This window comes from Plecotus auritus (genome assembly GCF_963455305.1).
Source record: "Plecotus auritus genome assembly, chromosome: 11".
NCBI lineage: Eukaryota > Metazoa > Chordata > Mammalia > Chiroptera > Vespertilionidae > Plecotus > Plecotus auritus.
The window spans coordinates 974,735-989,141 of NC_137777.1; the positions used below are offsets into that span (position 1 = coordinate 974,735).

At 64.8% G+C, this 14,407-nt stretch overlaps 1 protein-coding gene across 1 annotated transcript; it reads left to right on the forward strand.

The window, feature by feature from the left end:
* Positions 1–6,195: 6,195 nt before the first annotated feature.
* Positions 6,196–7,741, forward strand: LY6D (lymphocyte antigen 6 family member D; the record flags this gene model as incomplete). The annotated part of the gene is made up of 3 exons (XM_080646679.1): positions 6,196–6,247; positions 7,144–7,242; positions 7,506–7,741. The coding sequence occupies 3 exons, from the start codon at positions 6,196–6,198 to the stop codon at positions 7,739–7,741; spliced, it is 387 nt and encodes a 128-aa protein (XP_080502805.1).
* Positions 7,742–14,407: the final 6,666 nt, after the last annotated feature.

Genomic DNA, 14,407 nt, shown 5'->3' on the forward strand with positions numbered 1-14,407 from the left:
CAGGAGAAAAGTTGGGGCTCAGGGCCTCATGGTGGAAATTTCCCCTCCTGCCTGCTTGGCTTCGGCGGGGGTGGGGGGGGGGGCCCTGCAAGTCTCAACTGAAACCCCCCTGGGCCGCCACGTGACAGCCCATGACCGCCTCCTCCCAGAGCTTCTGTGTTCAGAAGTCGGGGCGGGGCAAGGAGACGGTTTCCATGACGATAGTGGTTTCCCTCACTACACCTGGGGAAACGGAGGCACGGAGCTGTCCGGTTCGCTCCTGGGCGGGCAGAGGGGTCGCGATAAAGCCGGTCCTCTCCTTGTGCCTCACGGCTGCCCCACGGCTGCCCACGGCCATCCGATCAGCACTCAGGGGCGCCCTGCGTACCAGGGTCCCACGGGCACCGGGACACCACAGTGACAGGACAGACGGGGCCACAGCCGGCAAACCTACCAACAAGTGGGGGCCGCCCAACGGGCTGTGGAGGAGGGCGGGGTGGAGGGCCGCCGGCCTCTCAGAAGGGGAGGTGGTGGCTGCCATGGACTCGGGAAGGCAGCCGGGAAGCAGGTACAGAGGCCCAGAGGTCGGCAGGGCTGGGGGGCTGCAAGGAGACCCCCAACGCGAGAGCCCCGAGGTGGCAGCGCGTACACCCGCCGAGCAGGGCTCCCAGACAGCAGGACAGGGAGCTGCCTTCACCCCAGAGTGCCCTCCCCCCGCCCCACTGGCTGCTGGGTAGGGAGATTCGGGTGGCGTGGGCCACACATGGGCTCAGGATGGGACTTGTTGCTCCTGAAATGCCCGAGGGAGGCCTGGGCGGACGGGGCGCAGAGAGCTCGGGCTGAGCGGCAGCGTGCATGGGGCCTGGGGGTGCAGCAGCCTCCCCGCCACCTTCATACCCACCCAGCTCCGCGTGACCTGGCCCGCCATCGGGGCTGCTCTTCTGTCCCGGGCACCGCGCCGGGCGCCCCTGGGTGTCCCGGTGCCCCGTCCCTCCACCCAGCAGGCCCTGCTCCCGGGAGCCACCCAGGTGCCCGCTTGCATAACTTTCCCAGGCTGATGACACAAACATTGGCTTCCCTAAGCTCTGGGATGTCGTGAGGAGCTCCCTGGCAGGCCCAGCTGGGACCCACCTCCCTCCCCGGGGCCTGTCCCCACACCCAGAGCAGCTGCAAAAACACGCAACCCCCTTGGACCAGGAACAGGTGCCGGAGCCGGGTCCCTGGGGCCACTGAGCCGAGGGCAGCTGCTGGGCAGCAGCCTGGGCTCCGGTCTCGGCCACATGCGGACCCTCAGCTGGGTGTCCGGCCCTCGGCTGAAGCTGAGGCAGCCCCGCCGCTCCCTCCCCTGCGCCTGCACGGGCGGTAGGAACTTGGGCGGTACAAGGCAGGGTGTGGGGGAAGCGTGCCCGTCTGAGGTCTGGGCTCACATGCTTGGTAAGACAGTCTCCCAATCCCAGAATTTCATCAGCTGTTTCTAAACATCTTGTTAAAATTCCAGGTTGTCCAGGAGTGTTTGGGCGGGGCTCAGTGGTTGAGCATCAACCTATGAACCAGGAGGTCACAGTTCAATTTCTGGTCAGGACACAGGCCCGGGTTGCGGGCTCGATCCCTGGTGTGGGGCGTGCAGGAGGCAGCCGATCAGTGATCCTCCCTCATCATTGATGTTTCTCTCGCTCTCCCTCTCCCTTCCTCTCTGAAGTCAATACAAACAAGAGTGATATTTAAATATTTAAGAAAAAGAGTGATAGCACCCAATGGGAGGGGGCACTTCCCGTTCCCTAGGGACGGGGGCCAACATGTGGGGAGGCTGCTTGTCAAGCAAAGGGACTTACACTCTCAGTGCAAGAGGTACTGTGCCAGAGATGGACGGGCAGACGGCAGAGCATGCATCTACGGAAGACACTTATTTCCCACTTGAGGGTTGGGATCAGTGGTGTCCTCTGGGGTCCCCCCACCTTTATCATATCATCTTCAGTGAGAGGAGCGGGTCTGCCCATCGGGGTGGCCAGTCCCAGAGCTGCCCACCACCCCCTGTGGACCCCAGGCTCTCAGAGGCCTGCCGGCTTCACTCCATGGTTCTTGAGAGTCACTGGGCTCTCTCACCGGGGAAAGGCATGTCAGTGAGAAAGGGAAGAGGGAGCAGAAGACAGAAACACCATTGTAGCGAACTCCTGGAGGACTCCGACGTGGTGTGAGTGGATGAGGAGGTGGGTGGATGGGTGACTGGATAGACAGATGGGTGGGTGGATGAATGGATGGATGGATGAATGGATGGATGGATGGATGGATGGATGGATGGATGGATGGATGATGGATGGGTGGGTAGATGGGTGGGTGGATGAATGGATGAATGGATGGATGGATGGATGGATGGGTGGGTGGCTGGATGAATGGGAATGGGTGGGTGGATGGATGGATGGATGGATGATGGTTGATGGGTGGGTGGATGGGTGGGTGAATAGGTGGATGGATGGATGGATGAATGGGTGGGTGGATGGATGGATGGGTAGCTGGGTGGGTGGATGGGTGGGTAGATGGGTGGATGGGTGGGTAGATGGGTGGATGGATGGATGGGTGGGTAGATGGGTGGGTGGATGAATGGATGAATGGATGGATGGATGGATGGATGGATGGATGATGGATGGGTGGGTAGATGGGTGGGTGGATGGGTGGGTGGATGAATGGATGAATGGATGGATGGATGGATGGATGGATGATGGATGGGTGGGTAGATGGGTGGGTGGATGGGTGGGTGGATGAGTAGATGAATGGATGGGTGGGTAGATGGGAGGATAAATGGATAGATGGATGGATGGATGGATGGATGGATGGATGGATGGATGGATGGGTGGCTGGATGAATGGGTGGGTGGGTGGCTGGCTGGCTGGGTAGGTGGATGGATGGATGGATGGATGGATGGATGGATGGATGGATGGGTGGGTGGATGAGTGGGTGGATGGATGATGGTTGATGGGTGGGTGGATGGGTGGATGGGTAGCTGGGTGGGTGGATGGGTGGGTAGATGGGTGGATGGGTGGGTAGATGGGTAGATGGATGGATGGATGGGTGGATGGATGGATGGATGGGTGGATGGGTGGATGGATGGGTGGATGGGTGGATGGATGATGATTGATGGGTGGGTGGATGGGTAGTTGGGAGGATGGGTGGGTGGATGGGTGGATGGGTGGATGGATGGGTGGATGGGAGGATGGATGATGGTTGAAGGGTGGGTGGATGGATGGTTGGAGCAGATGAGGGGGGGAGGGAGGGAGGAAAGGGAGAGGCCCGTGTTCACTGCCCAGGAACCTACAGACACAGCAACATGGAGCTCCGGGGCTCACGGCCATCAGCTCCGGGCGACGCAGGAGGTGCTGTGAGCGGCAGAGGAAGAGGCAGGGGCAGAGCATGGACAAAGGCTCCGTCCTTCCTAGGACAGCGGGGAGCCCGTGCTGACTCGGGGGAGTAAGCCCCTCGGGTGCCCTGGTTCTCCGGGCCGCGGACTCTGCAATTCTGGGGCCACAGGTTCCATGGCCCGCGCTGCCGAGGCCTGAGCCTGGCCCCCCTGAGGCTCTGTGCCCAGCCCTCCTGCAGGTCCCCCACTTCAGAGGACACAGCTCACACCTGGGGGTTTCCTCCTCGTCCCCCAGCACGAGTCCCAACGCCTCTCAGGGCCACAGCCAGAGACGCTGACAACCAGGGCCAGGTGGGCTCTGTGGAGGTGTCCCAGGGCTGATCCTGGATGCTGGCGTGGCAGGGACCCCGGGGGGGCTGGCGTGGCAGGGACCCCGTGGGGCTGGCGTGGCAGGGATCCCGTGGGGCTGGTGTGGCAGGGACCCTGGGGGGCTGGTGTGGCAGGGACCCCGTGGGGCGGGTCTCAGGGCGTCGCCTGCCCGGCCTGAGAACTGGGTTGTCTCTCAGCCTTAGGAACCCAGGGCTCCGGCTGGGTATTCCCAGGGATAGACTGCGCCCCAAGAAAGGGAAGGGCTGCGTGTAACCAGGGAACGGGCTGCGCCCCGAGGCAGGGAAGGGCAGTGTGACCGCTCCGGTGTGGGCAGGGCGGCCCTGAGTCCCAGCCCCAGGACACCAGCTGCACCCAGCAGCCCAGCTTCGGGAAGGTTGGCTCTGGACAAGGGCCAAGGTCCCAGGGGAGAACTAGGACAGGGGGCCCTGCCAGGCCCTGGGAGCAGGGGACAGGAGCCCTGCCCAGGCCCGAGGCCCCGTGTGCAAAGGTGCCTCTCTGGCAGGAGGGAGGAGCTGGCCCCGGCTCCCACTCCCCGCTGGCTGCCCCGGACCAGGCCCACCTCTGCGTGCATCACGGGGCGCCTGGGACTGCGAGGGACGGAGCAGGACCCGGTGAGACACTGCACTGACTCACGGGTGTGGCCAGGTCCCGCTGAGAAGGGGGTGGGGGGACACAGGAAGGGGAGCCGCCCGGGCCTGTGCCGCTCCTCTGCCTGATGCCAACATTCTGCGGGCACCGCCCGGCCTGGGAACAGGGTTGCCTTCAGGGCTGGGTGAGAAGGCGCGGGTTCTGGAAAGCGGTGACTTTCTCTGGCAGGCGAGGGGGGCGGGCGAGGGTGAGGGGAAGACGTTCCTGATGCTGCCCCAGTCCTGGTCCTCATCCCTGACCGGCAAAGGGGGCCAGTGTAAGCGGTCATGACCGCTCCTCTGTCCCCTGCCTCCTGCCTCCTGCCTCCGACAGCAGAGCCAGGTCACCGCCTGCAGGAAGCCTTCCCTGACTGCACGGTCTCAATGACTCCAGACGTCTGAGAGCTCCTGCCATCGGAGTCACCCACTTTCTCCCACAAGCCAGCTGTGTCTGGGGCTGTTGTTGACCCGACTGTGACGAAGGTCCCCGTGGGCAGCCCCGTCCCCGTGGGCAGCCCCGTCCCCGTGGGCAGCCCCGTCCCCGTGGGCAGCTCTGTCAGGGACAAAGGCTCCTCCCACAGAGCCAGACCCAGCCGCCTCTGCTCGGTGCCTCATGCCCAGACCTCTCCCCTCCCGATGTCCCGGACCCTGGGGTTCCGCCAGGTCCCCCAACCAGTTATTCCAGCAGCTTCCCTGCCCCATGGCCCCAGTGAGTCACACCCCCCTCCCCGCCTGCATCCCCCACCCGGCCAGTCAGCACCCCGTCACCGAGCCCTGTGCCCTGCTTCCCAGGCCCCAGGCATGCTCCCCCCGCTCCCGCCCGCATGGCGATGCCTGATGAGTGCGGTGGCTCTGTCTGGGTGAGGACATGGGGACCCCCACATGACCGGCCTTGTCCAGCGAGACCCCAGCTGCCCTGATCAAGCCCCTGGGATCCAGGCCCAGCGGCACCGCAGCCTCCCCACAGGGTCCGGAGGCTGACACGGGCCTGGGTGCTCCTGCCGCACCCCTCCTGCTCCCCACAGGGTCCGGAGGCAGCACCGCACCAGCCCTGCACCCCGGGCAGGTCCGCCCTCGCCTCCGCACGGTGATGCGGCCCTGACTTTACCCCCGTGGTGCAGGGGCTGGCTCGCCCGGGCGGGGAGGCAGGACGGGGGTCTGGAGCCTCAGGTCCCCCACCCCCCACTTCTGCTGGCGCGTCCATCAGGGTGATGGGCTGCGTTGGGGCAAGCCCGGGGCTTAGCTGCCTGGGCCCGCCCCCTCGCCGTCAGCGGGGCCCACGCACACCCCCCGCAGGACTGCCGGGCGCAGAGGGCCGCAGGGCACCTGCAGGCCCCGAGTCACCTGGCCGGGCCCCCCTGCGACCCATCCCGCAGCCATGCCCCCCATGCCCGCCCTGCCCCCCACCCCGTCTGCCGTCTCAGCAGGACACGGCTTCCCTGGGGTCCTTCCCAGCCTCTGCCTGGGCTGCCCAGTGGCCCAGAGCCCAGACCCCAGGAGGCAGGGCCAGCGCCCTCCTGCCTCGGCCATGGGCCCAGCTCTGGGCACCGCACGGCACCCGCGCGGACCCCGTCCGTGACCCTGAGGGGGGAGAACGCAGGGAGGCGGTGGGCGGTGAGGACACGGTGCTCCGGGGCTGGACGGGGGCTGGACAGGGCGCTGCAGGGCCAGCCAGACGGCGCAGACCCCGGCGGGGGAGGGGCAGGCGGCTGTGGCGTGGCCGCGGGAGGGGTGAGTCCCGCTGGAAGCGGCTGCCTGGCTGGCTGCCCACCCTGCCCCTCCCCCAGCCTCTGTCCTGGTTATAAGGCCTCCCAAGAGGAGGGCCCCACTGCTCCCCAAGACGCTGCCATGAAGACAGTCCTGCTGCTCCTCATCGTCCTGGCTGCGGCCCTGGGCCCAGGTGCGGGCAGGCGGGCGGGCGGGCGCGCGGGGCTGGGGCCGGAGCTTGGAGTTGCTGACCCTGAGGCTCAGAGAATCCTGAGATTGTGGGGGTGCTGGACTCAGAATTTACTTGTTACTAATTTTTTAAATATTTTTATTGATTTCAGAGAGGGAGGGAGAGGGAGAGAGATAGAAACATCTATGATGAGAGAGAATCATGGATGGGCTGCCTCCTGCATGCCGTCCACTGGGGATGGAGCCCACCACCCGGACATATGACTGGGAATCGAACTATGACCTCCTGGTTCATAGGTCGGCGCTCAACCACTGAGCCACGCTGGCCGGGCTGGACTCAGAATTGAAAACCAGCCCCCATCTCCACATCTCAGACAACGTTGGGAATCAGAGAATCCCAGATCGCCTCTTGGGACGGGCCCTCTGACGGGCAGTGACACAGCCAGCCGTCCGGACGTGCCTCCCCCATCTGGCCCTTCTCGGTCCCCCAGGACAGCCATTCTCCCCACAGGCTCTGCGTGGCCAGGCAGGCAGCTCCCGGCCTGGCTCAGCCTTAGGTCCGCCACCTGCCCCTGGGGACAGCCCTGGGGCGGGATGAGGGAGTCCCCAAGAGTGGAGGCCAGGAAGCAGGTCTCCAGGGCACCCCTACTGGCCACTGCCCACAGTTCCTCCCCACACGCCGGCCCAGGGCCCAGGCCCTGCAGACTGGCCGGCCACCTCCCTCCTAAGGAGGCCGGTGCGACAGGCCCTGCAGGTCCTGGGGACCCCCAGGGGGCTGGCCTCAGGCACGGTGGCAGATGGCTCCGTCCAGAAGGGGCCTTTCCAGCGGTGAGCCCAGGGCTGAGGGCCCTGGAGGGTGTCCCTGTCCCTGGCTGAGACCCTGCCCCTGCCCCCCACCAGCCCGGGCTCTCCGCTGCCACGTGTGCTCCAGTTCCACCAACTGCAAGAAGCCACAGAGCTGCCCGGCCAGCGCGCGCTACTGCCGGACCCTGACCAACGGTGAGCGCCGGCCCGGGGGTGGGGGGGGACCGTCCGGGGTGGGGAGACTGTCCTGGGTTGGGGAGACTGTCCCGGGATGGGTGCACCGTCCGGGGTGGGGAGACTGTCCCGGGGTGGGGAGACTGTCCCGGGATGGGGGGACCGTTTGGGGTGAGGAGACTGTGCCGGGGTGGGGGGACCGTCGGGGAAGGTCGGGCGCTGTGGGTGCACGCTGGGTGGGGTGGGGCTCAGAGGCGGCCGGCCTGACCCCTCGCTCTTGGCAGTCGAGCACCTGTCGGGGAACCTGGTGGAGAAGGACTGCGTGGAGACGTGCAGGCCCACCTACACCCAGGCCGGCCAGGTCAGCGGCGGCGCGGCGGTCACCCAGTGCTGCCAGGGCGACCTGTGCAACGAGGGGCTCCTGAACGGGGCGCCCGGCCGCCCCCTGCTCGGCCCCTCCCTGCTGGGCCTGGGGCTGGCCCTGGGCCTCCTGGCGCTCACCGTGGGGCCCAGCCTGTGAGCCGGCCAGGCCTCCGTTCCTTCCCCGGCGCCTGCACGCCCCGGCCGGCCGTGGTGATGGGGTCCGGGCCTGGGCGGGCCGCTTCCTCAGAGGCTGTGGGGCCAGGCCCTGCGGCAGGAGCGCGCCCCTCCCCCGTGAGAGCCCAGGGCCCTGGCAGGGGGGCGTGCGGACCCCTTCTGACTGCCCGTCCATTCCCCTTGGTTCCCATTGATTTTTCTACTCAAAACTCCATCGGAATAAACGCTTGGAAACCGTCTGGCTGGCTGTGCTGCTCCAGGGGTGGGGGAGGCACCGGCCACGCAGGACCCCAAGGCCCGGGCAAGCATGGCTACACTTGAAATGCCACCGTCACCCCTTATCCTCCGCGGGAGCAGGGCCCTCCCCAGGCACCTCCTCTAACTCCCAGAAGAGGAGGGGTGCTCCTGGGAGGCCAAGGGCAGAGCACAGGGCAGAGGGAAGGCAGACCCTCCCACAAGGGGGGGTCAGGGAGGAGGGGCCGCCCCTCACACACACCCTCACCTGGGACGTCCTGGGACCCTCAGGCTCAGCTGCGCCTGGAGCTGTGCAGACACTGACGGCCTAGCCGGGGCCAAGGTAAGTCCCGTTACCTGGGTCAGTCCCTGCGGGTGAGCCTGCAGCCCCACTGGCCACCTTAACCCCGGATGGAGAGAGGGGTGTGGCGGGGGGGGCTGTGTGCCAAGAAAGAGCACAGCCTCTGAGGGCCTGGTTCTGAGCCCCACGGCCCAGGTTCTGAGCCCGCTGCCCGGGTTCTGAGCCCGCTGCCCGGGTTCTGAGCCCCACTGCCCGGGTTCTGAGCCCCACGGCCCGGGTTCTGGGCCCACTGCCCGGGTTCTGAGCCCCACAGCCCAGTTTCTGGGCCCTCTGCCCGAGTTCTGAGCCCCACGGCCCAGGTTCTGGGCCCGCTGCCCGAGTTCTGAGCCCCACAGCCCAGGTTCTGGGCCCGCTGCCCGAGTTCTGAGCCCCACAGCCCAGGTTCTGGGCCTGCTGCCCGAGTTCTGAGCCCCACAGCCCAGGTTCTGGGCCCGCTGCCCGAGTTCTGAGCCCGCTGCCCAGGTTCTGAGCCCCACGGCCCAGGTTCTGAGCCCGCTGCCTGGGTTCTGGGCCCGCTGCCCGGGTTCTGAGCCCCACAGCCCAGGTTCTGGGCCTGCTGCCCGAGTTCTGAGCCCCACGGCCTAGGTTCTGAGCCCGCTGCCTGAGTTCTGAGCCCCACATCCAGGTTCTGGGCCTGCTGCCCGAGTTCTGAGCCCCACATCCAGGTTCTGGGCCTGCTGCCCGAGTTCTGAGCCCCACGGCCTAGGTTCTGAGCCCGCTGCCTGAGTTCTGAGCCCGCTGCCCAGGTTCTGAGCCCCACGGCCCAGGTTCTGGGCCTGCTGCCCGAGTTCTGAGCCCCACAGCCCAGGTTCTGGGCCCGCTGCCCGAGTTCTGAGCCCGCTGCCCAGGTTCTGAGCCCCACGGCCCAGGTTCTGAGCCCGCTGCCTGGGTTCTGGGCCCGCTGCCCGGGTTCTGAGCCCCACAGCCCAGGTTCTGGGCCTGCTGCCCGAGTTCTGAGCCCCACGGCCTAGGTTCTGAGCCCGCTGCCTGAGTTCTGAGCCCCACATCCAGGTTCTGGGCCTGCTGCCCGAGTTCTGAGCCCCACATCCAGGTTCTGGGCCTGCTGCCCGAGTTCTGAGCCCCACGGCCTAGGTTCTGAGCCCGCTGCCTGAGTTCTGAGCCCGCTGCCCAGGTTCTGAGCCCCACGGCCCAGGTTCTGGGCCCGCTGCCCGGGTTCTGAGCCCCACAGCCCAGGTTCTGGGCCTGCTGCCCGAGTTCTGAGCCCCACGGCCTAGGTTCTGAGCCCGCTGCCTGAGTTCTGAGCCCCACATCCAGGTTCTGGGCCTGCTGCCCGAGTTCTGAGCCCCACATCCAGGTTCTGGGCCTGCTGCCCGAGTTCTGAGCCCCACGGCCTAGGTTCTGAGCCTGCTGCCTGAGTTCTGAGCCCGCTGCCCAGGTTCTGAGCCCCACGGCCTAGGTTCTGGGCCCACTGCCTGAGTTCTGGCCCGCTGCCTGGGTTCTGAGCCCCACGGCCCAGGTTCTGGGCCTGCTGCCCGAGTTCTGAGCCCCACATCCAGGTTCTGGGCCCGCTGCCCGAGTTCTGAGCCCCACAGCCCAGGTTTTGGGCCCGCTGCCAGGTTCTGAGCCCCACAGCCCAGGTTCTGGGCCCGCTGCCTGAGTTCTGAGCCCGCTGCCCGAGTTCTGAGCCCCACAGCCCAGGTTTTGGGCCCGCTGCCAGGTTCTGAGTCCCACAGCCCAGGTTCTGGGCCCGCTGCCTGAGTTCTGAGCCCCACATCCAGGTTCTGGGCCCGCTGCCCGAGTTCTGAGCCCCACAGCCCAGGTTTTGGGCCCGCTGCCAGGTTCTGAGCCCCACAGCCCAGGTTCTGGGCCCGCTGCCCGAGTTCTGAGCCCGCTGCCCGAGTTCTGAGCCCCACAGCCCAGGTTTTGGGCCCGCTGCCAGGTTCTGAGCCCCACAGCCCAGGTTCTGGGCCCGCTGCCTGAGTTCTGAGCCCACTGCCTGGGTTCTGAGCCCCACTGCCCGGGTTCTGAGCCCCACGGCCCGGGTTCTGGGCCCACTGCCCGGGTTCTGAGCCCCACGGCCCAGGTTCTGGGCCCGCTGCCCGAGTTCTGAGCCCCACAGCCCAGGATCTGGGCCCGCTGCCCGAGTTCTGAGCCCCACAGCCCAGGTTCTGGGCCTGCTGCCCGAGTTCTGAGCCCCACAGCCCAGGTTCTGGGCCTGCTGCCCGAGTTCTGAGCCCCACAGCCCAGGTTCTGAGCCCCACGGCCCAGGTTCTGGGCCTGCTGCCCGAGTTCTGAGCCCCACGGCCTAGGTTCTGGGCCCGCTGCCTGAGTTCTGAGCCCCACAGCCCAGGTTCTGGGCCCGCTGCCCGGGTTCTGAGCCCGCTGCCCGGTTTCTGAGCCCCACGGCCCAGGTTCTGAGCCCGCTGCCTGGGTTCTGGGCCCGCTGCCCGGGTTCTGAGCCCCACATCCAGGTTCTGGGCCCGCTGCCCGAGTTCTGAGCCCCACAGCCCAGGTTTTGGGCCCGCTGCCAGGTTCTGAGCCCCACAGCCCAGGTTTTGGGCCCGCTGCCAGGTTCTGAGCCCCACAGCCCAGGTTCTGGGCCCGCTGCCCGAGTTCTGAGCCCCACAGCCCAGGTTTTGGGCCCGCTGCCAGGTTCTGAGCCCCACAGCCCAGGTTCTGGGCCCGCTGCCTGAGTTCTGAGCCCGCTGCCTGGGTTCTGAGTCCCACTGCCCGGGTTCTGAGCCCCACGGCCCGGGTTCTGGGCCCACTGCCCGGGTTCTGAGCCCCACGGCCCAGGTTCTGGGCCCGCTGCCCGAGTTCTGAGCCCCACAGCCCAGGATCTGGGCCCGCTGCCCGAGTTCTGAGCCCCACAGCCCAGGTTCTGGGCCTGCTGCCCGAGTTCTGAGCCCCACAGCCCAGGTTCTGGGCCCGCTGCCCGAGTTCTGAGCCCCACAGCCCAGGTTCTGAGCCCCACGGCCCAGGTTCTGGGCCTGCTGCCCGAGTTCTGAGCCCCACGGCCTAGGTTCTGGGCCCGCTGCCTGAGTTCTGAGCCCCACAGCCCAGGTTCTGGGCCCGCTGCCCGGGTTCTGAGCCCGCTGCCTCGGTTCTGAGCCCCACTGCCCGGGTTCTGAGCCCCACGGCCCGGGTTCTGGACCCACTGCCTGGGTTCTGAGCCCCACGGCCCAGTTTCTGGGCCCGCTGCCTGAGTTCTGAGCCCCACAGCCCAGGTTCTGGGCCCGCTGCCCGAGTTCTGAGCCCCACAGCCCAGGTTCTGGGCCTGCTGCCCGAGTTCTGAGCCCCACAGCCCAGGTTCTGGGCCCGCTGCCCGAGTTCTGAGCCCGCTGCCCAGGTTCTGAGCCCCACGGCCCAGGTTCTGGGCCTGCTGCCTGAGTTCTGAGCCCCACGGCCTAGGTTCTGGGCCCGCTGCCTGAGTTCTGAGCCCGCTGCCTGGGTTCTGAGCCCCACGGCCCAGGTTCTGGGCCTGCTGCCCGAGATCTTGAGCCCCACATCCAGGTTCTGGGCCCGCTGCCAGGTTCTGAGCCCCACAGCCCAGGTTCTGGGCCCGCTGCCTGGTTCTCTCACTGGGAGCCCCCTCAAGGCTGCAGAACGGACAGACTGACAGAGGGTGTGTTCCATCCACAGGGTGTGTTCCATCCACAGATTGTGGTCGCTGCAGGGGCAGTTGCAGCCACGTGGGCCCCAGGAGACCCTGCACATTCTGGGGGGACCAGCCGCCCTTGTGGGCAGAGCACCGCCTGGCCTGGCAGGACTCCAGGCGGAAGGTCACAGGGTGCAGGGCGGCCTTCCAGGGACAACTCCAAGTGCAAGAACAGGCCTGGCTCCCAGCCCCGCACCGCTCTGCACCATCAGCCTCCCAGGGCCCCCATCCCACTTCCACCCTCCTGGCTGGGGCCGTGACCCCACTGGGCAGCCCCCCACCCCTTCACCATCCTAGACCCAACCTGACCCCCCTGACTCTGACCAGGTCCCATTTCAAAGTGAGGAACGGGCTACTCTGACCCGGCGACGGGACGGAGGGGCTGGCCATGGGGTCGCTTACTTATGTTTTTTCAAAAAATATATTTTATTGCCCTAACCGGTTTGGCTCAGTGGGTGGAGCATCGGCCTGCGGACTCAAGGGTCCCGGGTTCGATTCAGGTCAAGGGCATGTACCTTGGTTGCGGGCACATCCCCAGTAGGACGTGTGCAAGAGGCAGCTGATCGATGTTTCTCTCTCATCGATGTTTCTAACTCTCTATCCCTCTCCCTTCCTCTCTGTGAAAAATCAATAAAATATATTTAAAAAAAAGAAAAAAAATATTTTTATTGATGTCAGAGAGGAAAGGAGAGGGAGAGAGAGAAACATCCATGAGGAGAGAGAATCATAGATCAGCTGCCTCCTGCACGCCCCACCCTGGGGATGGAGCCCGCAACCCGGGCCTGTGTCCCAACCAGGCATCCAGCCGTGACTTCTGGCTCGTGGGTCGATGCTCAGCCCGGAGCCGCGCCGGCTGGGCCGCTTGTAATGTTTACAGCTGTGCACAGGACGGGGCTGGTCTGCGGGTCCTTTTCTTGGATTGTCTGTGTCTGGCTTAGGGACCGGGGTGCTGCTGGTCTCCTCAGTTTCCGGATGGGATTGTATGCAATCGCTCTTATCCTTTCTTTAAAGTGCTTTGTTAGACTCACTGGAGTGTTCTTCGTGGGGAGATTTTAAAATACCGTTTCAACGTCTTCAGAAGACAGAGGGGAAGTCCGTTCCCATACAGGTGGGCAACAGCAGGCTTACAGCTGTGCGTCGGGAAAAGAACGCCGTCATGAAGAAGGAATAACACCAGAATAAACCGTTTCGAGTGCTCACAGGGTCCTCTAACTCCCGCCCAGCCCGTGTTCCTTCTCGGACGAGCACCGCTAGCTTCCGTCTTGGGAGGCATCGGCCCGCCATCCAGGTGCAGTGCTGACTCTCCTTGTCACGTCAGGGTGACCTGTCCCGCGGTCCTCTTTCTCATCCCTGATGCTGGCGATGTGTCTCCCCTCCTCTTTCCCATCAGCCCGGCGAGGGGTTTAAAAACCTCACGCTGTTCTCAGAGAATCAGCTTCTGGTTTGATTGGTCTTCTCTACTGTGTTTTTGTTGCTTGTTGGTTGGTTGTTTTTGTCAATCCTCACCCGAGGCTAATTTTTTCATTTATTTTTTAGAGAGAGTAGAAGGGAGGGAGGGAGGGGGAGAGGGGGGGAAGGGGGAAAGAGAGAGAGAAAAAACACCATCAATGTGAGAGAGACACACTGATTGGTTGCCTCCCGCACGCACCTGGACCAGGGCCCGCGATCACACCTGTAACCCAGGTGCGTGCCCTTGACCCTTTGATCAACGGGCGACGCTCTAACCGCTAAGAAACCAGTCAGGGCTTCTCTATTGTCTTTATTTTATTGATTTTTTGGTGCTCTCTTTTACTCTTTTCTTTATTCTGCCTACTTTGGGTCGGATTTGCCTTTTTTGTTCTAGTTTCAGTAGTTGAAGCTTAGGAGCCTTACTACCATGCCGCCTGGAGGCCAGAAGGGGGCGCTCTCGCACCGTCCATGCGGGTCCATTACAGGAGGACTCGTCCACCGGAAAGAATCCTCAACCACTGGTCCAGCAGGAGAAGATGCGGGTGGCATCCTCTACAACCACCCACCCATGAAGGCCGGGCTGGGGGGCTGGGGGGGCGGGGGGGGACTAATAGGGGAAAAGGGAGGACATGTGTAATACTTTCAACAATAAAGATGGAAAAAAAACCCCACAAAAAACCAAAGTAGGTAAACTTAGCCCCCCCTTATCCCTGGTTCTATTCTCTCTCTAAACCCCACTCTGCTTGATATTAGTGTAGTCACTCCTGCTTTCTTTCTTTTTTAAAAAAGCATCGATTGCTTTTAGAGAGAGAGGGGAGCATTGAATTGTTCCACGTATTCCTGCATTCATCGGTGGATTCTTGTATGTGCCCCGAGCGGGGATCGAACCCGCACCCTTGGCATAATGGGATGGCGCGCGAACCAACTGAATACCCGGCCAGGGCCTGTATTTACTTCTCATTAAAAAAAACACACACACACACAAA